At 46.8% G+C, this 24,457-nt stretch overlaps 1 protein-coding gene across 1 annotated transcript in view; it reads right to left on the bottom strand.

The window, feature by feature from the left end:
- LOC142590278 (lysosomal phospholipase A and acyltransferase-like) overlaps window positions 1-1,510 on the bottom strand; it is a 45,132-nt gene extending 43,622 nt beyond the window's left edge. The window contains exon 1 of the mRNA XM_075702265.1: window positions 831-1,510. Within this exon, the coding sequence (XP_075558380.1) occupies window positions 831-966 (136 nt within the window). The 5' untranslated portion in view covers window positions 967-1,510. The remainder of the gene's footprint in view (window positions 1-830) is intronic.
- Window positions 1,511-24,457: the final 22,947 nt, after the last annotated feature.

The raw sequence follows: 24,457 nt of genomic DNA, 5'->3' as shown, positions 1-24,457 counted from the left end.
AATTTACCGCAACACACACATAGAGACACGCAAACACAACACTTCCTCTCTAAGGAAGAAAAAAAATAATTGAAACAGATGCAAAAATGCACGCAGAATAGTTGTTAATGCACTACAATTCCCCCATTGTCCGCGTCTGAAGCAAGAAGAGTCATGTCGTAGATCCCCTTATTCATCCGATGATAGCATTTATAGTGTATTATCGTTAATTCCCCAACCCCTAATCCAATAGCAAAAGTGCGTGTCAGCTAGACCTCATATGGAGTGGTGCACCTCCTTATACAGTACACAGTAAGCGATCACCGTCATTAACAACAGAAAGGATGCATTGATACCAAACGAATGGACTGTGCTTATCGAAGGCACCCAGTCGTGTTCGTCAAAGAATGTCAGCACCACGTAATTGATTTCACCCGCTATGCGGAAGTCGCTTAAACGGTCACACTTTCCACAAGTTCCGCATCACCTGACGCACCGCAGAGCTACTTGCATCTTAAAGTACAAATGGTAGTTTAACGGGACACTTATCCAATTTTTAAGACCAACTGTTCCACTTATGATCGTATATTTAGCATTCACCCAGTCAAAACAGAAACTCATCTACATAAGAAGCCCTACTACAGACAGAGTACAGGCCGAGTAATCATTGCGAGAAGCAAATTTGGAGAAAAAGGAGACCGGGGGTGAGGGGGGGAGCCACCAAACATATCTCAACCACTCGTTGAGCATATCGTGCAGCATCTCCCTTAGCAACACTTTGTTCAATGCCAAATATATATATATATATATATATATATGCGTATACTGAAAGAAAAAAGTTTAGCACATACCGAGTATAAGTGGATGTTTTTTTGTGGCGAATATTCTGTTCCGCCGCCTTTCGAGGATGGTGGCACCGTCGGTGTCTCCAGCGCTGAAGAAGGTGCACAGAATCGAAAACAATGCAACTTTCGCTGCCTTCGACATCGTACTGGTGCTGTGACGGGACGAAAACTACTTTAGATACGAGCGGAAACTCTCGGGAAAATCAGAATGAAAAAAAGAAAAACGATGGAAATCCTTTCATACAAGCTAGCTTCCCGCAGATCGGGTGCAGCGGCTGCACACGCTAGACAGCCCAGCACGAGCTCAGTCCGATCAGCGACGAGGGATGCGGGCCGACCGACACTCGGGAGTCGCGGACCACGGCCTGCCTCGACGAGGCGCGCGCTCAACGCAGGCTCGCGGCTGGCTGCTATGCGCCGGCCGCCGACGCGTGGTCTCTTTTTCAAGAGCGGCGAAGCAGGGCGAGAGATAAAAGAGCTGGTAAAGAAAAAAAAGGGAGAGAGCCGGGCGATGGGACGGTTCGGCGCGAGACGAAGAACGCAAAAGTGCGCGCGCTCTCACACACACGCCGCTCGGGGGACGACAACGTATTCCGGCATCACGTGCAGCCTCGGTGACGCGCTCGGCGTCGTAAACACGCGGCCGTCCATTGGTCGTCGAGCGCGACCGCTTCGCGAGGCGGGACAGTCAAGAGAGGCGCGTCTGCCAGTGTACTCGCGCTCGCCATATGGCGTCGTCGTCCCAGCACCGGTGGCGCCCCCGAGTTCCTCGGACTGCGCGCCGCACCCCGTGCCCTTCCCAGAAGAGGGCGAGCGGGCCTGGCCTGGGATTCGGCTAGCGCTTCCATCACCACGTGATGGCTGCTTCTCACGATGACTAACAATGGAAGCGCCATACCGGTGAACCCCAAGTTATTGCTTTCTTTTTTTTTTTCTGCCCCTTATGAACCGCAGTCTAGCGCCCGGACGAAGAAACAACCTGCCCTGCTCAAGAAGATCAATGACCGAAGCCACTGCATCGCCAGCCTCTGTTCACTCACCGACGGCTGCAGCAAAACGCGGAACGTTGCGAAAACCGCCGTCATTTTTGGCTTCACACTCCTCGCGCTGCCAGTTAGCCGAATACGAAGTCTGAAAAGGTTTTTTTTAAAAAATATTTAACTTTCAGGTATTCATCACGACAGTAATAATGATGATGTTGGTGATGACATTAAAGAAAGCTTCGCATACCTATAGCTTCGCTATGGGGGATTTGCCAACAATCACGCGGGAAAAACAATGAATTATTGGAGTGGACTTTCGGATTGCAACGAATCAAGAAATCTTGTTTGTCTTTCGTTTTTCGCTGGCGTTGTTGTCTGCCTGAAATGACTGGTATCCGTGAAAGGGACATTGTTCAAAGTACGTCTTGTAATCACTAACTCTATTTTTGCCCAACATATTTAGGCAGCTATACCCTGTGTCCCAGTTAACGTTAGCCAACCTGTTTAAAGAAAAAAGTGTATTAACAAAACGCGGTGCGAGGTACGACTATAAGACCTACGGTGTTTGGTTGTCAGAGCACCGACGACCAAACACTGTAGTTCTTATAAGCGTATCGTGCATCGTGTTCTCTAAATCTTTTTTTTTTTCTTTCTTTGGGTAGCTTATCTAACGTTAGTCGGCACACCTTATATAGAAACAGTTATTTTCGTTTCTCTGTTTCTTTTTTTTTTTATTATTGGCCGGATTGCCACAGGGCATATTAGAGTTACTTAAATGTACGCAAGCTTTCTTCGTAAAGAAGCTGCGTAAAGCTGGTCTGCGTAACTCATTGTCTGTAGTCAACAGTTCGTATTCTCTGGGCTTCTCTGCATGTCCGTATCCCGGCACCTTTTAAGCACTCTCTTTGACTCTCTTGGGGTCTTTGCCCCTGGTTGAAAGATAAAGCAACTAAGAGTAATAATACAAAAAGAAAAGGAACAATGCACTGTAAAAACGAAAAGGTCAGTTGATGGCGAGGCAGCAAGAGAACAATATAATAATAACGTTCTAAAGGGTCATTTAACACGTCAGTGTCCACGTAAAACAGTGCGGTCTTTGTAAGCATTAGTGTGAACGCAACACGCACGAAGAAGGAAATAAGCATAGATGGAACTGGTCTGTGTCTCGTCCGCACTGAAGGTTTACAGCAACACGAACTTCCTTGCAAACCGCTACATGACGCCGTCAGTGTAGGCATGCAAAAGAAGAAAAAAAATGTATGTGTATAATAAATGTACCTTATCCAACATAGGACTCAGTTAAAATGATCAAGAGCAGAATGACTATAAAGTATCCCTCGCGCGAGGGAGCAATTCAAAGAAAATGTTTCTTTTGGAACCACTGGCACATGAGGATAAAACATTCTAGAGACTCGACATGTTTTAAGTATATCAACGTGAAGGGTGAAGGTTCAACACTGTGAACCCGCTCACGCACAAGTAAAGACTTAGGCGCCAAATTTGACAACGTGGAAGCATTTGTGATTCCTTTCACTGTCGTGAGAGACGCGAACGGGAATTTCAGTGCAACGCTACACGCCGGCTAATCTGCTGCACTGAGAAGAGAAGGAGTGTGCAGGCTGTAATCATGTTCTTTTTTTTAACCATCATTGCACATAATAATATTGCTGTTAACGTCATAACCACGCCATACCCACACTTGTGCAATCCCCTCCACACATCCATCTTCGCTCCAGAAAGCGTGGCCACAGGAGCGTCGACCGAGGGACGCATCATCACACCCCAGCTTTGCTCGAGAACGCCAGGGTCCGAAGGCACCGCGCCAAAATGGTTCGAGTTCCAGGAAGGCAAACAATAATTGGGCTCAAATGAGCCCTTCGCACGTGATCGAGCCAACTGCAGTCGAATCCGCTCAATTCAGGCGAATAAGTGGAAACGTGTGCTTTTCAACACTCCGTGCACGCCGACGGACGCGCCACTGGTGGCGGCCTTGCGCAGAACACGCGGGAGAGGAGCCTGGCGCGCGCCGTAGTTTGTTGTGTTGTTGTTCGTGTTTCTGTTCTGTGGTGCTTCTCTGTCTTATTCACGTTTTCAGAGCAAGATAGGCAACACCATTCGCACGTGTGAGGCGGCCAAAGCTTCAGGGTATGTCGAAGAAGAATTGTTGCAGGGTGGGGGGCTCAAATAGCGGTGAAAACGTGCCGGCGATACGGTTCTAATCATTCCCGGCAAAGCCTCATCAGCGGGAGCAACGGTAGCAAAAATGGATCGTCGCTTCGAAGGGAAATATCTTGTTCTCATCCTTTCCTTTGTCTCGTCGGTGTTTTCTTTTTCACTCGATCATAGGTAGACGCGTGAGCAACGAAGTTCGTCTGCAGTGCAGCATGAGGTTTAAAGGCATTTCGCTAAAGTTCGGAATGCTGTTTGCCGCTTATATTGGTTTCCGCTTCTTTACCGCGTTGCGCTAGCTAGCCAGCACGACTGCGCGAGCGCATTGCGTTGTATGTTAAAGCTACTGAAGTTTGCAAGAACTGAAATTGTTGGTTTCATGTGGCGCGGTAAATTCTCGCACCAGCTGTCGCGCACTTCATGTTTTTACATCTATTTTATGCGTGGCTTCGCACATGTTTAACTGTTGCTAGTCGCTCCATGCATAACTCTTGTCGATTCTTTTGAGCTGCGAAGTTTTCACCCTGCCTTGTTTGTAAAGGGTATAAATCACGCTGTGTCTTATCGGAATGATACCAAGGAAGTGCTTCTTTGACATATTTATTCTTTTCGCCCGAGGGCATCTTAGATATTGTTTTCCTTTTTGGAAACGTGTTTAGAAAATAGGTAGTTCAAAGGCGAGAATTGCTAATAGCTGCTGCATATGGTATTTTTGTTCCATTTCTCGCTGAAAAGTTCGCGTCCCATTTGGGAAGTCATCACACCTGGATGCTGCCTGAGCAAACTTAACACGCCGAGTGATTTGTTTGTTTCACAATGTAGTCCCTTCTTGCATGTGAGTTTTGTACTCAACTGAATTCTTTTTTATGGTTACGATGCAGACGACTAAATGGGGTCTTGCCGCCAGCACTCATCTACTTTGACTGGCGCTGCTCTGCCTTTAAATATATCATGTGGCACCTCTCTCTAGTAATATAAAAAAGTACTGAAAAGTTAGTCTTTAGCTTTGTACGTTTCCAAGCAGCTCTCTTGGGGAATTTAAAATTGCACAAACTGTAGTTCGTCGGCGTATGCAGCAGAATTGCATCGGTGGTACAGCACTAACACGCGCTTTTATTAACCCGTGTGTTTGGTGACTTCGTTGGCTAGTGTACGCGTTTCCATCAATAAATTGGCTATGCAACATAGAAGTGAGGCGTGCAGACAGGACACAAGAGTAGAGAAATGGACAACACGAACGCCGGCGTTCGTGTTGTCCACTTCTCTACTCTTGTGTCCTGTCTGCACGCCTCACTTCTATTTTGCATAATGAATCCTTACCAACTAGCTCAGCTTTCTGCAGTGGCGTAGCTAGGTCGTCTGGCACCCGGGGCCCATAGGTCTTCTGTCACCCCCCTCCCCCCGGCTGTAGTTGAGGAAGGCGAGGATATCGACAATTTCCGGGTTTCAGCAACCAGTACAGCCGCCTCGGATACCGCGCACGTCCCCCGGGTCCCCCTATTCTTCGCTTTCTTTCCCAGAGATCACCAATGCGGCAGGTATTGGCGCCCCGCTGGCGTAGTATGAGGGATCACGCGGCGTGCTCCTCATAGGTTTTGCTGTCAGCGCTCACTGAAAAAACCACGCGGGAGCTCTCCCGGACATTTCTGTAAGTACTTTCGAAACGAAAGAAGGTTTTTACTGTCTAAATTATAGTCTTGGGCAAACTGAAAGCACAGAATCGTTTACAGACGCCATCTCTTTACCGAATACGTACAGTGAACGCCACTGTGCGCGGTCGCCGCGATGGAGTCTCCCGAACCGGCTTCTTGCGTGAAAGGTAGGCAAACGCTGAGAGTAAACGATGTGAAATATGTTAGAGTGGGCTGTCCGTATAACCAAATGGGGCATAACAGAATGAAGCCTCAATGCAGCGATCGCACAGCTTCGCAGCGACCAACTGCGCGTCTGCATGCTTGTCCGCGCACTGTTTCGCTTTCGCCGCGTGCGCGTTTTCGCACCGTGCCATGAGCTTTAGGCCGCAGAATATGAGCATTTCACAGTATGCGAGCAACCATTGTTGCGTGGGCGCTATCAGAGTTGTTCAAAAATAATTTCATTTTAGAGACTTCGACGCCTACGGGGACTGTGAAGTGCCGACGCGACGATTCAATCTTTTTTTCTTCTAAATTCTTGGACGTTTCAATATTATTTCTCGAGTTGCGTCGCACTATATGTTTATCGGTTTTCCCAGCGTGCGATTTCCCGCTGCTTCTTTCTTTGTAATCCAGTGCATTATTTCATAACACAAACATGACCATATGCCATGCTTTTTTTTAATGTGCTTCTTACCGCTCCCTTTCCACTCCAGTGAACTTGCCAGTATCTATAGCATCGACAAGTTCATAGACTAAACCGTCATGACATTAGTCGGGCAGCGGACTCGGGCGAGAGTCTCAGTGGGCGTTTTTCGAACATCGCAGACCCGGCGCCGTAGCAGAAATCTTCCTCGCGTCTGTGCTTGCTGCATACCCGAGTTGTAGCCGATGACTGTTTGCCGGTTTTATGTTTCGCGAGCCAAGCTTCACGCAGCTTCTTGTCCTGCGGCTACGTATGAATAAGGCTGACACCGGGCTCCGTTGCGTACGTCCTGCATTGCGGCACCGAGCAGTAGCCTACCATGTTGCGCGCCTGCAAAGGCAGCCACTACGTATTGTAGTGCTTTCAATCGTGTTAAAGGAGACACTCGAACCGGGAAAAGCTCGCCACTAAATGAGGACCGCAGCGTACGAGGGAACTTGAACTCTCATCTCCAGCTCGCTTCGGCGCTCCCGAAGCAGCCGACGCGGCCGCTATGTCCACGTGATCCATCCTAGCACGTCACGCCGACGGTGGCGCCAGCTTTTCCCATGGTGGAGCTCGAGGCCAATACACGCTGTTTTTTCTGCGCCAAATAACACAGGGTGCTGCACTGATAACTTGTGATAAGCGCATGTGCACATCTTCTGTCAGACTGTAAGGCTTGGCAACCAATACAAATGCGGCATCGTGGCAAATACGGCTGACGTCACAAGTAAAAAAAAAATTTATAAAGTTTTAATTACCAATTTTAGCGGCAACACTGCATTTGCAAAATTGAAGGCCGACATTCATATCTTGCCCAACAACAACTTCACAAAAATCGTCGTGGATACTACTGCCCGCAGTATTTTGGTTGTGGGCAGCCCTAAACGAAAATGAAATTGTGTCTCAGTGACGCTGATCTCCCCACCAAATTAGAAAAACGGAAAACGCCACCTGCCTCCCTGCTGCACGGGCGCCAATGCTATGACGATTACGAGTTCTCTTCATTCTAATCAATAAAGCCTTGTTTTTATTTGCTGCTATACGGTCAAACGTGATTATTCGAGCTGCGGTACCTCCAAAAGATTGGGAACAGAATAGAGCACGCTTCGCGTCGATTCTTGGCGTCACCATAAAAAAAAAAAAAAAGAAGACCGCGATGAAGCCCGTGCCAGCGAAACCTGTTGGTCTGCACTCGCAATGGAGAGGGTTGAGGGATCAACGTCACTGGTCCACTATTTCATATTTCTTTCGCTACTGCCATACTGGGCGCCGCCCGCCGTGCCAAAGTACCGTAGGTTGTAGCACCCAAAACGATTTTGTTTAAGAAGTTTTTGTTCAGTTAATAATATTACTTTGAGTCCTCAATTCTTGGAATTGAAGTGCTTCCTCTATAAGTACTAATTAAGGAATTATTAAGAAGATGGTTATTACTTATCTGCCATATTTTTCACGCTACCGAGTTCCTAGCAATCACAAAGACACGTAACTTCATAGAATATCGGGAAGTATACTTACAAAATTCATGTTTTTTTTTTGTGTAAAATTCTGTGCAGCTGACACAGACACTGTACTTGTGACATGAAGTCACACAATAATAACAGTTTTCTGAAACTTTCGAGGGTAGGAAGGAAAGCGTGAAACATACCGCCATGTTTCGCAGCGGCTTCTCGGAGCGAGCGGGAGAGGGGAAGTAAAAGCGAGCTGAACATCGCAACACCCGCGACTATATGCAGCCTGTCGAGTCATACGCCGCCAAACTATTCGGCCGCACCTAGTCTGAAGACGATCCAGAGAATCCGATTCGCGACTTTTGACGGCCGCACTTATGCAACGTCGCTCTCAACGAACGCTTCGCCGTAAACGCGAGCGCCGGGTGCGCTGGTTGAACGCCCTCTTTCTGCTGTCTTTGTTCGTCTTCGCTGCGCGTTCTGAAGGGAAGAGGGACTCAAGAGCCTCAACGCCTTACTACGCCTCACTGCATGTTTAGCGACTCCTGCTCCCAGCATCAACACACGGTACGAGCGCACCCCACATGAAACGTTCCGCTAAGGCGAGTAGATTAGCGACCATTTCGCGAAATAAATTTTTTACCCCGTACATTCGTGCAATTATTTAGTGGGGTGTCTATAGAGCTGCAGCCGACAATTCTGCAGCGCAACGCATCGGGTACATGAGCTCGGGCTTCTGGAGCATTCTTTGCCATTTGCGGCCAGTCAAGCCGGCGGAAAGAGGGGTGTCTTCAGGCGTACGACAACCCCCCCCCCCTCCTCTGACCCCTTGCACCCGGGGCCCACGGCCCCCCGGCCCCCCCTGTTGCTACGCCACTGGCTTTCTGTCGTTCTAATAAATTGGCAATTACTCTTCTTGAGGCGACTTCGACTGCAGTTATTCGGCGATGTCACATGTATTCACCGGCAGAAAATCCCAACGACATATGCAGAGATTGCACCGTGTGGATTTGTTTGATATAAGTCTTAACTAACGACGGGTGCTTATTATTCAGGTACAGAAGCAGCATTGCGGCATGGGTAGAATAAAAAAAAAAACATCGAGAGATCGCATCACTCAACAAAATTTATCGGCTAGTCAACATATATAATATTTGGGGTTTTACGTGCCAAAACCACTTTCTGATTATGAGGCACGCCGTAGTGGAGGACTCCGGAAATTTTGACCACCTGGGGTTCTTTAACGTGCACCTAAATCTAAGCACACGGGTGTTTTCGCATTTCGCCCCCATCGAAATGCGGCCGCCGTGGCCGGGATTCGATCCCGCGACCTCGTGCTCAGCAGCCCAACACCATAGCCACTGAGCAACCACGGCGGGTGCTAGTCAACATGAGCTAGTCGTCATGTAAATGGGGTTCATGGCGTTTGTCTGCGGGACACACCTTGCACGTATGTGGACCATGTTGTCCCAAACACCGGTAACATCGTGTTCATACCCGCTCGCACAGCGGTCAGCATCTTCCCTACAGCTGTCACCGCAGAAGCAGCAGCCTGGCACCTGAACAAAGGAGAAATCGCAGCCGCGAACTTCAGCCATCCTTGCTGCAAAGGGTTGTCGTCTGCTACTGCTCCCGCGTGTACTGTTGGAAGCGTCCGCTAGGTGGCTTTCAGTGGCGCCTCTATAGGCGGTGCACGAGGCGTATAGAGATAAAGAGATGAAGCATGCAGTTCATTAAATTATAGGGTTTTACGTGCCAAAACTACTTTCTGATTATGAGGCACGCCGTAGTGGAGGACTCCAGAAATTTCGACCACCTGGGGTTCTTTAACGTGCACCTAAATCTAAGTACACGGGTGTTTTCGCATTTCGCCCCCATCGACATGCGGCCGCCATGGCCGGGAACCAGGGCGGGTACGTGCAGTTAATTGGCAGCGCCATTAACAACATTATATCTCACCAGGACCTGTATGCGAGCTCAGTGACAATACGACAGCATATACTCTAACATCAACTGTGCTATATAGCACGTCCGAAAGACGTGGTCGGCCAAGTCTAATGAAAGGCTTGGTCGCTAAACGCCGAAAGACCACTAACGGATTTTGTCCCAGTCGCGGGACTATGACGGTGACGCCTCTACACTGCCGTGGGAAGTCGTTGGCTGTCAGTAAGCGACCCGTGACCGTTGGCGCGAGTGGTCAGCAACGCAATCTCCGCAGTCCTCCCAGCACTGGTTCGTCACCAGTCCAAATGTCACCAATGTAAATCCATCTGAATGGGCAAATACAGCCTACGTTCGAACATCCGAAAAGTTGCATCATTCCCACAAACCTTAAGGGAAAGCATCGATCAAAATTAGCCAACAGACAGTCACCTGCATACATTCCACCAGTTTTTGCTAGCTTGTGCGACATACGTCTTGCCCAGTTTTGAACAGGCCAAATCAGCAAATCAGCAGATGCAACATAATTATTATTGACCGACGCGCACTTCCTGAGAACCCTTCCCTCCTTCCATCACCTGTACGATTTTGTTTTGGTTTTACGCACTGCTATGCACCGGTTACCGTCTGTTTCATTATTTTCAGTTGATAGCGCTTGATGTTCCAGTGACGTGTTTTTCAGACAAACATCCTTATCATGTCATGCAGTGTTATAAACTCGAATAAATAATAGGTAAACAAACGCACAGATAGTTCCGTTGTATAAGAACAGGTGTCAAAACACTCTTTCTGAAGCACGATGCGAACTGCGGGCTACAAAGTATCTCCGCAGGCGAAGAGCTACTCGCCTGTCACTCACCAACGTTAACCCAAACATATCGTTGCTCAGTCGAGCTTTTAAAGGGCCCCTCGTTATACATTTTTGTTGTTATACATTTGAAGTTGCAAATCACCGTCACGTTATGCCACTGAAAGTTTTCAAGGCGCTTTGGTAATAGCGGAGGCAGAAGAGTGAAACATTGGGAGACGATGGTGCGAGGAGGCGAGCTACCGTCTTTGCAGTGAGACTCTCTCCCGTTGCCTCGACCACCTTTCGCAAGCAGTATTCGTTCCCTGTCTTCTTCCACACTGGTGTCGAAGGCGGCGGATTTTCGCGCTCTGTATTTACCATGGCTATTTGTGTGCTGCAGGTGAGACTTTCTTTCTTTCTTTCTTTCTTTCTTTCTTTCTTTCTTTCTATCTTGCTGAAGGATCTGTCGCAAGGCAAGTGGGAAGAAAAAAAAAAATCAAATGTGACGTATTGGGCGAGACCTGCAACGTAGTCTATGCTGGAAGAGAGACTGGCTTCTGTGAAATAGAGGGCGCGAGGGCTTTCGTTTAATCTGCAGTTGCTATCGTGCCGTACGTAAGGGCGTAATATTTTGTATACGACATTGTGACCGTGTTATCTGCGCACCGAGCTTGTTTCTTTTCAATGCCCGAACCTGGTGCGGAACTTTTTAACGGCGACAGAAATGTAAGGCAGTTCGGCCAGTTACTCAGCGGATCGCGCTCGCGTTTCGCGATGTCGACTGCCAACAGATGTGTCGCTGTCAACTGAGCTTCGCCCGTAATGCATAGCAGACGCGCGATAGCTGGCGAAATATAATGCGCAGTAGGTATTGCACTGTTTCCTGCGGTGTCGGTTGCAACAAACAAACTCAGATGCGCGCGAGCGATTTCCTTTCGAGAAGAAAAGTCGGAAGTCTGAGTATTTTTCGCTTCCGGAAGCGACGCCGGTGTTGGAGTAGTGGAGAGACCTTTCTGCCTCCTCTTCCCCCAGCACGCGACCAAGCCTGGTCGGCACCGAAGCACCACTGACGGATGCTGTTCCGGTCACGGGGCGACATCCGTCATCACGGGCAATTCCGTGCAGTATTCTTTGACAGCCGCAGTTTATGCAGACGCAGAAGAAACTGGAGCGGTATATAGGTGTAGGAAAAACAGGTATTAATTTCGAGCTGCTAATGAAAATAACTTTACATTTGGAAGTGTTAAGTGTCATTTGTCATTTAATACAGCTCTGATGGACGAGATCTATGTCACGTTGCAATCATCAGAAGTATTAATGGCTCGATAAATTAGGCAAACATCATCACAGTGTCGCATAATCGAACAAAATAACGGCGAAATTAGCGTGTATGTACGTTTTATTCTTCACTTAGGCCAACCGCGAAACCTTTAATGAGAGCGAGAGAGAGTTGTTTGCCGTAGCTTGGAGCGCTTGGATACACTCAGATTATTTTTAGCATTCCGCCTAATTGCATAATTAGTCTCGATCAATTAATCAACTTCCCAAATATTACATTTAGATGAAAATTGTCAATGAGAAAATTGTAGAGCAACATGAAAAACTCCCGATACAACTTTCTGTTGCTCAATATGTGCTACATAAAAGTGTTTTCCGAGCGTGAAAGAAGCCCGCGAATACACGCAAAGTACTTAGAGCGGCCAGTTGCGCGGCAATGGAACTATATGTTCGCTCCAAGTTAAGGTAATGAGACCGCCAAGTTATTTGTATTTTTAAACAGCGGAATTAAAGAGCGGTGTTATATGGGAAAATAGTTAGGACATGTTGACGAAATTCCAGACAGGCGCATGAACCTGCATTTAGACATATTTACTTCAGTTTCATATGTGTTGCACCAGTTAAGAACGGTATTCTTGTCATCTTGCAGGTAATGTCGTTGTCATGAGCAATTTTGCGCTACCATACAATCGTCCAAGATAAGAATACGGAAATTTTCGATGAACTGTCAGAAGACAGATCATTAGTTTAAATTAAGGATAGTAAACGCTCATGTACGGAACCTTGCGGCACACCTGACTGCCCTTGTGCAGTACCGTAAATGAGTTATGATCATTAGAAACGACGAATTGCGTACCGTTTGTAAGAGAAGTTAAATCAACTTATATGGGTCAATGTTTAAGAAACTTCGTTTTAAAAGTACTAGTGCGTGGATAACGTTATCAAAATCGTTTGTGAAAGCAGAAAAATAATACGGTCAGTGGTTAATCTATCGTCAAGGATATATGTGGGTCATTGGCGAAGAGAACTAGGTTAGTCTTGCAGGAAAATTATTTGTGGAACCCATGATGACGCTGAAGTAAAAAACGTTCCGTCTTAGTAAACGTAACGAGGTGGGTAAAAATCATGTTTCATGATTTCATGAACACGTGATCATGAAAAATCATGATCACGTGTTCTTCGGACTTATGAATATGAACTATTCTACCAATGTGAAAAATAAGAATGTCGAAGTTACTGTGCGAAGATACATTTTAAGATAATGAAAAAAATATGCAGCAGTTCTTTCTTATAAAAATTTACTAGCTATGTCGTCACACTCACATAAATAAGGATTAGAGTTAGTTGATCATGTAGCTTATTTCTGTAAACTGGACAATAGGGGGAATCATTGACAAGAAGTTAAACACACAGTTAAACAGAATAACCACAGTAGGTGGTTATTCAATTCACGAATAAGAAAAAGTCACGATGAATGTTTCGCTCAAAGCAGAAGTGCACTTCTGGTTAAGAATTTCATTACATTGCGCTGTTAGTAAGCATACGTAAGCATACGTATGCATATAAGCATATAAGCATAGTAAGCATAAGGCTAATCTAACAGATAAGGGCGCTTTAATAATGTAGGAGCATTTTTAGCTACTTTAACCTACGACGCAACAACACTGCACTCGAAAAGAACCGCGATAGCTGCGCAGGAGTAGACGCGCCTACTCCTGCGCAGAGTGGCTCTTCAACGCGGCGCTTGTGCCGCGCAGGTGGGATGTTTCAGCGTCCTCCCCCTTGGCATCTGTTGCGCCGGCGCTTAATTTGGCAGTGGGGGCAGTGTTCCGGCCTAGCCAGCTACGATTCCCACTCGCCACTGCCTCACACTGCGCAACGCGAATTCATGCAACGTATAAAAGAATCGCATTGTAATATCTGTTACGGCACAGTTCGCGCGTACCACTTGGTATGACGTAGTACAGAAATCGACTCTGCATTGCGACTATACCAAGTTTGTCTCATACAAAGCACTTTGTATTTACACAGGTGTGTTCCACCGTTGCCGGTTGTGCCCAACGTGCCCTCGGTTGCGAGACAAACGTCATGCGTCAACTTTATTTTACTTATGTGTCAACCTGTTGGAATGAGGAAGCGGGACGTCGCGCGTCATCCTATCACTCTTACTACGTACAGTATATCGCATCACTCCTACTCTGCACATGCAGGGTGGTGTTTCAGCGAACACTTTAATCATTTTTTTAATTGCCTGCGGCAGATAACACAATTATATATATATATATATATATATATATATATATATATATATATATATATATATATATATATATATATATATATATATATATATATATATATAAATATATATATATATATATATATATATATATATATATATATATATATATATATATATATATCAGAAAAAGGCAATTCTGGGTCCTGGTAAATATTCACAGTGAAGTAGACGCGCGTATGAAGCGGTTTATTGACGTTTCGGCCGGGGTCCGGCCTTCATCAGAATCAGATGAAGGCCGGACCCCGGCCGAAACGTCAATAAACCGCTTCATACGCGCGTCTACTTCACTGTGAATATATATATATATATATATATATATATATATATATATATATATATATATATATATATATATATATATATATATATATATTTATTTATTTATTTATTTATTTAGCTGGTCCACTCGAAGAGGCGGACATTACTTGCACAATAAATTGAAATGTATACATAATCGACTACTTTGAAAGATTCACCAATTACGTTTTTAAGTAATTATCCTACGGCACATATTGCAATTTACAAATTCTAGCGGGTTAGACTACAAGGAATATCCACTTGAAGATAGCTGTGCGGATGACACCATTTACAAGATATGCGCTGTCAAGCTTGCGGTAAAAATGCACTGTCGTTCCACTTACTTTCTTAACAAAACATCGCTTTATGCATTGAAGTGTAAATGTAACTGGAACACCAATGCATTTATCTGCAAAGTTCAGGAATTAATATCTCGAAACGGGTGTCATCCTGAGAATTCGGTCCAACTGGATCCGCCTTGCGAACTCTCCGGCTAGAATTTTTAAATTGCAATTTGTGCCATCAGGTAATTAGTTCAACACTTAATTAGTGAACTTTTGTTATTTAGTCGATGATGTATTTCGATTTTTTGTGCAAGTAATGCCCGCCTATTCGGCTAGACCAGCTCATGGACTAGAATTGTGCTATCTACCCCAGGCAATTTTAAACATTTTTTCAGTGTTTGCTGAACCACCCCGGTATAGCACGAACCTCACGGAAATACGACGTTGCATTTCACAAAAGTGCGTTTTTGCGCCAATAGCATTAATCGCAAAAATACGATGCACGATCCACGCTTGGGGGGTCAGATCGAACGCCCGCATTATCTCTCAGAATTACGGGAACACTTCGATTCTTATCTACCCTCGAACATGTGTGCATATACGCATTGCCTGATAGTGAGAATTCGCGAAAATGAGTGCGTTCACATTTTTTAACGTCATCGTTTCTGCTTTATCCCTCAACTCGGTGACTGGAATCTGTCCAGGTATCAGCCCCGCGCTGGACAACTGAACGCCAGCAAACACCCGCTCCAGCAGATTTCCCTTTTCTCTGTCAACCGATGATTTCCGACTTCTCCGTCGAACATCTGAGGCCTCTCTCCCTGACGTAGGTCTCTACGCAGGTCGCAGCCTCTTGTAGTCTGTCCTGCTTCTCCCCTAACGATCCTTGGGTGACCCACACCGTGATGTCGTCGGCATACATCGCATGTTGGATGCCCGGGATTTCCTTGAGGCGTCTTGCTAGCCCGATCATCGCCATATTGAACAGGACGGGCGATATCACGGAGCCTTGGGGTGTTCCTTTGCAAGGCGTGGTGAAGACGTCGCTTCTCAGCTCGCCTAGTCCCACGGTCGCTGTTCTGTCGCTCAGGAAGGCCCTGATGTAGTTGTGGGTTCTTCCCCCGCAGTTGGTGTTGTTGATGCCTTCCATGATGGCGGCGTGGCTCACGTTGTCGAAGGCTCCCTTTATGTCGAGGGCCATGACAACGTTTTCGCCACTTCTCGGCATTTTCTCGAGTACTTCCTCCTTGAGTTGGAGTAGTACGTCCTGCGTAGACAGGTGGGCTCTGAACCCGTACATGCTGTCTGGGTACAGTTGGGTCCTCTCTAGGTGCGACTGGATCCTTTTTGTGATTACTTTCTCGTACATCTTGCCCAGGCACGACGTGAGGGAGATCGGCCTGAGGTTCTCGACCTGGAGTTTCTTGCCTGGCTTCGGGATCATTACCACTACCGCGTGTTTCCACTCGGCCGGCACTTTTCCTTCGTGCCAGAGCTTGTTGAAGTAGGCTGTGAGCTGATCTATGGCGCCATCGCTGAGGTTTCTTATGAGCGAGTTCTTGATTCTGTCCGCCCCCGCTGCTGTGTTTTTTGTTGCCGACCTGATCGCCTCGACGACTTCCTCTCTCGTTATGGGCCGATCCATGGTGGTACCAAAGTCTCGCTGGAAGTAGTTCTAGAGGGGCAATTGATCCCAGAGCAGAACATGGTACGAATCCTAGGCATGTGGCTGCAGAGCAGCCGAAAATGCAGCCATACCATCAGCCTGCTGAGAAGAGCCGCGGAGCAGGTTGGCAGAATGATCAGTAGAGTCTCTCAGAGAAGGTACGGGATGAAAGAAGAAGATACCCTCAAACTCGTCAACAGCCTAATCGTTAGCAGAGTTATGTACTCCTTGCCCTACCACGCAACAACAAAGGCGGAGCGAGAGCAAGCCGACTGTATTCTCAGGAAGGCATACAAGATTGCTCTACACCTACCCAGAAACGCATCAAACGAGAAGCTACTCCAACTCGGAATCAGCAATACCTTCGATGAGCTTGCCGAGGCTCGATTGGGGGCACAACTCATCAGACTCAGAGGCTCCTCTACGGGAAGGGCGCTCCTGAGAAGGTTGGGTCGGAACACGTGCGGACTGGTAGACAGATACGCGGACGTACCGGACGACCTTAGAAAGACCTTTAATGTAGGACCCCTGCCTAAAAACATGGATCCTAACCTACACGAGGACAGACGAACAGCAAGGGCCGAGCAGCTAGAAAGGAGGCTAGGCCGGTCAGAGAACACAGTCTATACGGACGCCTCCATGTACGTACATGCAGGGAAGCGCTTAGCCGCTACGGTGGTAGCTAATAGCACAGGAGACATGGCCACATGCGCCTCAGTGGAGGTCGTGGGCATAACGGAGGCCGAGGAAATTGCCGTCGCGCTGGCGGTAGCAGAAGGCTATAGGAAAGGCCGATCCCTAAACATCTTAACAGACTCGAAAGACACGTGTAAAAACTATACGAAGGGCAGAATTAGCGGCATGGCCCTCAGGATAATCAGTGGGGCAGCAGCCTCTGCTGAGCAGACACCCATACAACACATAATCTGGGTCCCAGGCCACGCAGGCGTAGCGGGGAACGAAAGAGCAGACAGCCTAGCTCGAGGGCTTACATACCGAGCAGGCATGTCAGATGTTCTGGAGCTTCAGCTACTGGCATGCGAGGGGGGATACACAGAGACATTACAACTATACAGGGGGACTAGATTCAAGTACCCACCACCACACAAAGCCCTCACGAGGGAGGAAGCAGTCGGCTGGCGTAGGCTACAAACGAACTCCTTCCCCAACTTGTACATCTATAACAAGATGTCACCAACACAATACAGAGCAAACTGCCCCTGGTGCGGCGACACACCCACACTATACCACATCACATGGGAGTGCGAACGAAATAAAGCATTCCACCAACACGAATTCCCGAGTGCGGAGCAATGGGAGAGCCGGCTCACCAGCAGCGAGCTCGCGGCCCAAAGGGCCTTAGTGCGGCACGCTGCTGATGCAGCGCGACTCAGTGGAGCCCTGGACTAGGGGCCCAACCTTGCTGAAGAGAAGCCTCAAGTCGCCGGCGCCAAGAAAGACGACGGAGGCTTCGAATCCGCGAATCTCTTAAACGATCTCATTAAAAGTTTTCTACTACTACTACTACTACTACTGTCAACCGATCTGTGTCCGTCACTCTGACATCGTTATGAAAAAAAAAAAAAGAGCAGTACTGACGAAAGCCTACACAAGGCCCTGCTCCATCTTTTCAATTCAATTCTCTTTATTTACCAGAAAATGTCCTGGCTGTACTCCTGGGCTAAAATCTGCAAGGAAACAGCTGGATGGAGCTCAGGAGACCATACATACATGGCGATATGTGACAGGTAAATCAATAACAGAGGTTTAACAGCATCATACACGAAAATAAAGACGTTACCTACACACATAGTAGAATATCATTATGCATTAATTAAGAACATGAACATCAGTAATATCACTAGGAATCAGCAAGAACATAAACATAATACATAAGGCGTCAGAAACCAGAGTGACCTGTTTTGTAGAACACAGTCACCTGCGAATGAAGAGAGCATTTTAAGAGATAATTGAATGAATAAATAAATTAGTAGTTCAGAAATATTTCACCTAACATATTTACCGTGGGTTTATGTTACTTTAGAATAAATTGAAGATTATGTTTCAAAGACTGGCGTTTATAGTCGGTACGAAAATGGGATATGTGCCACTCTCCCACGCTACGAGCATGGATATCATGACTTTTTCTCTGCAGAAATGCCGTAGTCTGAATGAAGTGTTTCAATGCGGAAGAGCCGATGTAAAATGAACGCAGGATGCGAAACTTGTACACGTCTTGGATTTCAATTATTCTGTGAGCACGAAAGTATGTGGATGTCGGAGATAAAAACCACTGTTGGCAATGTTACGGGCAGCTTTCTTCTACAAAAACAGTATTCGGCTTATATTACTCTGAGTTGTAGTAATCCAAGCCAAACTGCCGTGGTTTATGTGTGAGTGAAATAGCGCGTGATATATTCGAACTATACAGTACCACCGGCACCCACGACGATAATGGAAGAGAAAACAGTCTAGAGGAATTCGAAATCCCGAAGGTAACGCCGGAAGAAGTAAAGAAAGCCTTAGGAGATATGCAAAGGGGGAAGGCAGCTGGGGAGGACCAGGTAACAGCAGATTTATTGAAGGATGGTGGACAGATTGTTCTAGAGAAACTGGCCACCCTGTATACGCAATGCCTCATGACCTCGAGCGTACCGGAATCTTGCAAGAACGCTAACATAATCCTAATCCATAAGAAAGGGGACGCCAAAGACTTGAAAAATTATAGACCGATCAACTTACTGCCAGTTGCCTACAAACTATTTACTAAGGTAATCGCAAATAGAATCAGGAACACCTTAGACTTCTGTAAACCAAAGGACCAGGCAGGATTCCATAAAGGCTACTCAACAATAGACCATATTCACACTATCAATCAGGTGACAGAGAAATGCGCGGAATATAACCAACCCTTATATATAGCTTTCATTGATTACGAGAAAGCGTTTGATTCTGTCGAAACCTCAGCAGTCATGGAGGCATAACGAAAACAGGGTGTAGACGAGCAGTATGTAAAAATACTGAAAGATATCTATAGCGGCTCCACAGCCACCGTAGTCCTCCATAAAGAAAGCAACAAGATCCCAATAAAGAAAGTCGTTAGGCAGGGAGATACGATATCTCCAGTGCTATTCACAGCGTGTTTACAGGAGGTATTCAGAGACCTGGATTGGGAAGAATTGGGGATAAAAGTTAATGGAGAATACCTTAGTAACTTGCGATTCGCTGATGATATTGCCTTGCTTAGTAACTCAGGGGACCAATTGCAATGCATGCTCGCTGACCTGGAGAGGCAAAGCAGAAGAGTGGGTCTAAAAATTAATATGCAGAAAACTAAAGTAATGCTTAACAGTCTCGGGAGAGAACAGCAATTTACAATAGGCAGCGAGGCACTGGAAGTCGTAAGGGAATACATCTACTTAGGGCGGGTAGTGACGGCGGATCCGGATCATGAGACGGAAATAATCAGAATAAGAATGGGCTGGGGTGCTTTTGGCAGGCATTCCCAAATCATGAACAGAAGGTTGCCGTTATCCCTCAAGAGAAAAGTATATAATAGCTGTGTCTTACCAGTACTCACCTACGGGGCAGAAACCTGGAGGCTTACGAAAAGGGTTCTACTCAAATTGAGGACGACACAACGAGCTATGGAAAGAAGAATGATAGGTGTTACGTTAAGGGATAAGAAAAGAGCAGATTGGGTGAGGGAACAAACGCGAGTTAATGACATCTTAGTTGAAATCAAGAAAAAGAAATGGGCATGGGCAGGACATGTAATGAGGAGGGAAGATAACCGATGGTCATAAAGGGTTACGGACTGGATCCCAATGGAAGGGAAGCGTAGCAGGGGGTGGTAGAAAGTTAGGCGGGCGGATGAGATTAAGAAGTTTGCAGGGACGGCATGGCCACAATTAGTACATGACCGGGGTTGTTGGAGAAGTATGGGAGAGGCCTTTGCCCTGCAGTGGGCGTAACCAGGCTGACAACGATGATGATGATGATGATAGTGACTATGATATAATGTTACCCAATAATCGATTACATCTTTCTGGCAACTCATCTGCATCTTCGCCAGACAGCAAGACTGCGGCATCATCAGTATATATTATAAATTGCACTGTTTTGTCGATGTTTGCAATGTAATTTATAAAGGCGTTAAAAAGAAGGGGACCTAATAGGCTTCCCTGCGGGACACCTCTACTAATCAGCAATGAAGATGAGCGATAGTTTCCCAGACATACGCATTGTGATTTACCTGTAAAATATTATTAATTAAAGCCTGAGGGAAGCCTCGAACACCATACATCTATAACGTATGCAATGGTGCATTATGGTCAAGGGGATCAAAAGCCCTAGTGAAATTCATGAACAAACCTAATGTATAGAGCTTGTTGTCGATGTTTTGTAAAATTAATTATTTGAGCCTTAACAAAGCTAACTCCGTAGACCTGCCTCACCGGTAACCGAACTGGGCATCGCTGATAATATCAGTTTTATTGAAAAAAGAACTGATAACCAGGAATGTAACATTTCCTCAAAACATTTAGCAAATACTGGTATAATCGGTATTGGGCGATAGTTGCACAGCGTGTTTTTGTCGCCACCTTTATAGAGAACGGACACGCGAGAACGCTTCATTTCACGTGGGGATTCTCCGGACTCTAATGCTAAATTAAATATATAAACAAGTACAAGGGCAGCATACTCTAAAACAAATTTTTATACATTCGCAAATTGCGCGTAATTTGATAGTGTGTGTGTGTGCGCGCTCGCGTGCATGTGCGTGTGTGCGTGTGAGGGGGGAGTTGCATGCGTGTCATAACTAAATATCCTACATTTGAAACCCGATTTTACCAGGAATATCGCAAACTCGAGAAACAGGAGAATTGCTACGTGGTTATAAAATTCATTTCGTAACGATGAAGTCTGTTGTTTTCTCTTGAGTTATTTTTTGTCAATAGTGGCGGTGCGCACTTTTCGTGCGATGTTAGAGCACTCAGTGCGTCCTTGTCCCACGTCGCACAGTGTAGTCCACCTGCGCCCCGTAGTTTTCTCTAAAAGAAATAAGGTCCGGTGCTTTTCAGGCAGGCCTTGTATGTCTTGCAATCATGGAATCAAAATTTCTTCATAACATTGAGGACTTCTTGAAATTAGTTTTCAACTTTGTTATATACTCTTAGAGCTGCGATAAAATGGTTGTTCTCAATTTCGGCGCATATGTAAATGTGAATGTTGGTAAGCTGAACATGCAATATTTTCATGCCGGGGCAGGATGCACACAGTGGGTGTAGCTGTATGACGGCGGCGCTATATATTGCGTCTCACACTGAAGTCATTAATTTGTCGGCACGTACGCTTCGATGCTGAAGTCACTTGCCTCAATTAATTAACCTCGTGCAAGTTTGAGCGCCTCGCCCAACGAAAATAGCAAAAGAGCCTATCGTCGTAACTATCGCCGTCGCACCTCCATCTGAAGGCCTTCTCAGGCTATGTGTTGGGCAAGTATGTGTATAAGAGCAGTGCTCATGCGACAGCGCGGAAGAGTTTATTGTTTCATTAGTCCATTCATTCATCTTTTATTTCAGAATCGAACTCACATAAAAAGAAACTATATCAGCAATCACTAGCAGAAACTCTGATGTTAGAAGCTATGCTAATTGGCAGCTGGTTAATATAAATTAAAAATATTATGGGGCCTATATCTGGCAAGACCACGTCCTAAACACGCGCATGCGATTTTTGGCAGCACGCGCACGCGGCCTTATAGTACAGTATACGCAGAGGCTGTATCTGCAAGAATGAGCAACAACGAACTACTGACGGTCAGTTAGGAATTCACGAATCAATTCGGAAGGGTCTAAGTTAAGACATGATATAGCTGGAGCAATAGATGCACGGTGAGAAACTTTATCAAATGCATTTTCGAAATCAACAAAGAAGGCATCAACGGGAATATTGTAATCGATATGTGAGTGAACGTCAGCAAGGAAAAGAGCAAGGTAAGCATCCGCAAGAGTGGCCTGGACGAAAACTATGCTGATTGGGAAGAAAAGGTTGTTAGAAAACAAGAAAGTGCCAACTTCAGAATACATTTTATGTTTCATGTAATTTTGAAACATGCACTATATAGTGGTGAATATGGGACGATAATTGCTCGGTGAAGACCGGTATAAAAATCCCTTGGGCTCGTACACGGTGTCTAAACTGCACTACTCAGTATCCGGCTGCCCTCCCTACCCTCCCACTGTCAAAAAGGGGGAGGGGGACAAATTATCCCCATTTTTATACATTATACATGTACACGGCATTTAGTTTTTCTTCCCCGATATCTCGGTAAACTATGCGCAGTACGGTGTTTATATTGTGAGCGCTGCGTCTGCATTTCATCTACCTCATCTGTACACACTCATCAACACTCGGGGTCGTAATAGTGGGCGACTCGCTCGCTGAAATAAAATGGAAGACCTCCGGCCCAACCGTTGTCTCTCAAATGGTGGAGGTGCGAGTTAGATGGCTTGGGCCTTGCGCACACGCAGCTGAAGCTACACTCTAAGGACAGTTTACACCCTTTGGAGTGCCCCTTCTGCCACACAACGATAATCGTCATCTGCCTTGATGCGTTTCCTTTCTTTAATGCTGCGAGCCCGGTACTTTCCAGTAACGAACGGCACGCGCGTTGTCAGCATGATAGCATAGGAGACAGGAAATGCTCGCGAATTATGCTGTGGATGAGTGCACGCAGCTCGTTTTCGTTGGTTGCCCTGTGATCAGACGCGTCAGGCTGCAAGCGTATCGAATGAAGTCCATCGAGGCGTTGGCACGTAGCGATGATCTCGGCTACAGTTCTTCACGACAAGGGCATTAAACGCAACGGTCCCAATGCCTGTGAATAAATGGCGCAAGCTGTTATTCTCCGCCATGGAGCTGTTGACACGGCGGCAAAGGGCGAGGACGTCTTCTATATATGAAGTGTACGGCTCACCGGTGTGCTGAACAGGCTCGGCAAGCTTCTCTTTCGCGACCTCGAAGCGCTGTTGCGTTCTCCAGGGTAGCATACCCCACCGCTGCCGACCAGTTGTTGCGACGCCCGTTCTCGAAGCTCGACCGATGTTACTATTGGGTAGCGTGGCGTTGTCGGCGGGCTGCAGACGTCCGGTAGACCATGGCGATCTGGCAGGGACGAGGCGATTTCTAGTGCGAAACTTGCACGGTTTATTCAATGGTTGGTGAAAGATAAAAAGAGAATGAATGAATTGAAAAAGTACATTGTGGGGCCCTTTCAATAGGCCCACTAAAATCGTAGGCAGGGTCTTGCTCACGTCAACGTCACGTTAATTGCACTGAGTCCCACGGTGCTTGGCGGCGGCACCCACTTTCCCAGGACGATGTTTTCCAGAGCTTGCCTCCGCTGGTGGCAGCCCGCGGGCCCTGGGGATCGTAGGCAGCTGATCCCGTCTCTTTCGCGCATCGTTGGTTCGCGGAAAGGGCATCTGGTTGTGGATGGGCGGCTGATCCATTCTCCCAGTTGACGTCTTCACAAGCGTGCCTCCAGTGGCGGCAGCCCGGGGGTCCTGTCTGGTTCGCGGAAAGCGTTCTCCCCTAGAGTTTGACAGTTCGCGGAAAGGGTTTTCACGCACACACACAAACGGGCTGTGGACATTGGGGGGCGGGGGGGGGGCGTCCGCCAGACCGGCATCCACTCGAGCCAACCATAGCAAATTAGGAATCCATTCTTCGTTTCGCTTAGGCTTGTACACACACGAAGGGGCCTGTAAGTACTGCGGTGCACCTGCCAGACTGGTAACCACTCGAGACAACCACATCAAATTAGGAATCCACCCTCCGTTTCGATGAGGCATGGTGGTTAAGCATCCTTTTTGCCTGGGGTGTTACACGCCAACCGTAACAGCGGACAGCGCGGATGGCAAAAATCTGTCGCAGCTGCTGTTTAAAATTGATCCAGTCTACGAAGTGAAGTTCATGGTTGAGAAACCAAGTCTTCGCGACGTTGGTTAGATAGAAGGCTACATGAGTGAGCGTCGCGAAATCGTGCCAGTAGTTAAATGCGCTCACGCGCTCGTACTTTTCCTACCAGTCCTCAACATCGTTCTGAGGGCTAGCAATGGTCCAAGAAGGTATCGCCGCAAGTG

Source organism: Dermacentor variabilis, chromosome 1 (genome assembly GCF_050947875.1).
Source record: "Dermacentor variabilis isolate Ectoservices chromosome 1, ASM5094787v1, whole genome shotgun sequence".
In the NCBI taxonomy this organism is placed as follows: Eukaryota; Metazoa; Arthropoda; class Arachnida; order Ixodida; family Ixodidae; genus Dermacentor; species Dermacentor variabilis.
Note: the sequence above shows the minus strand (reverse complement) of the source record. Positions and strands in the feature narration are given on the sequence as shown.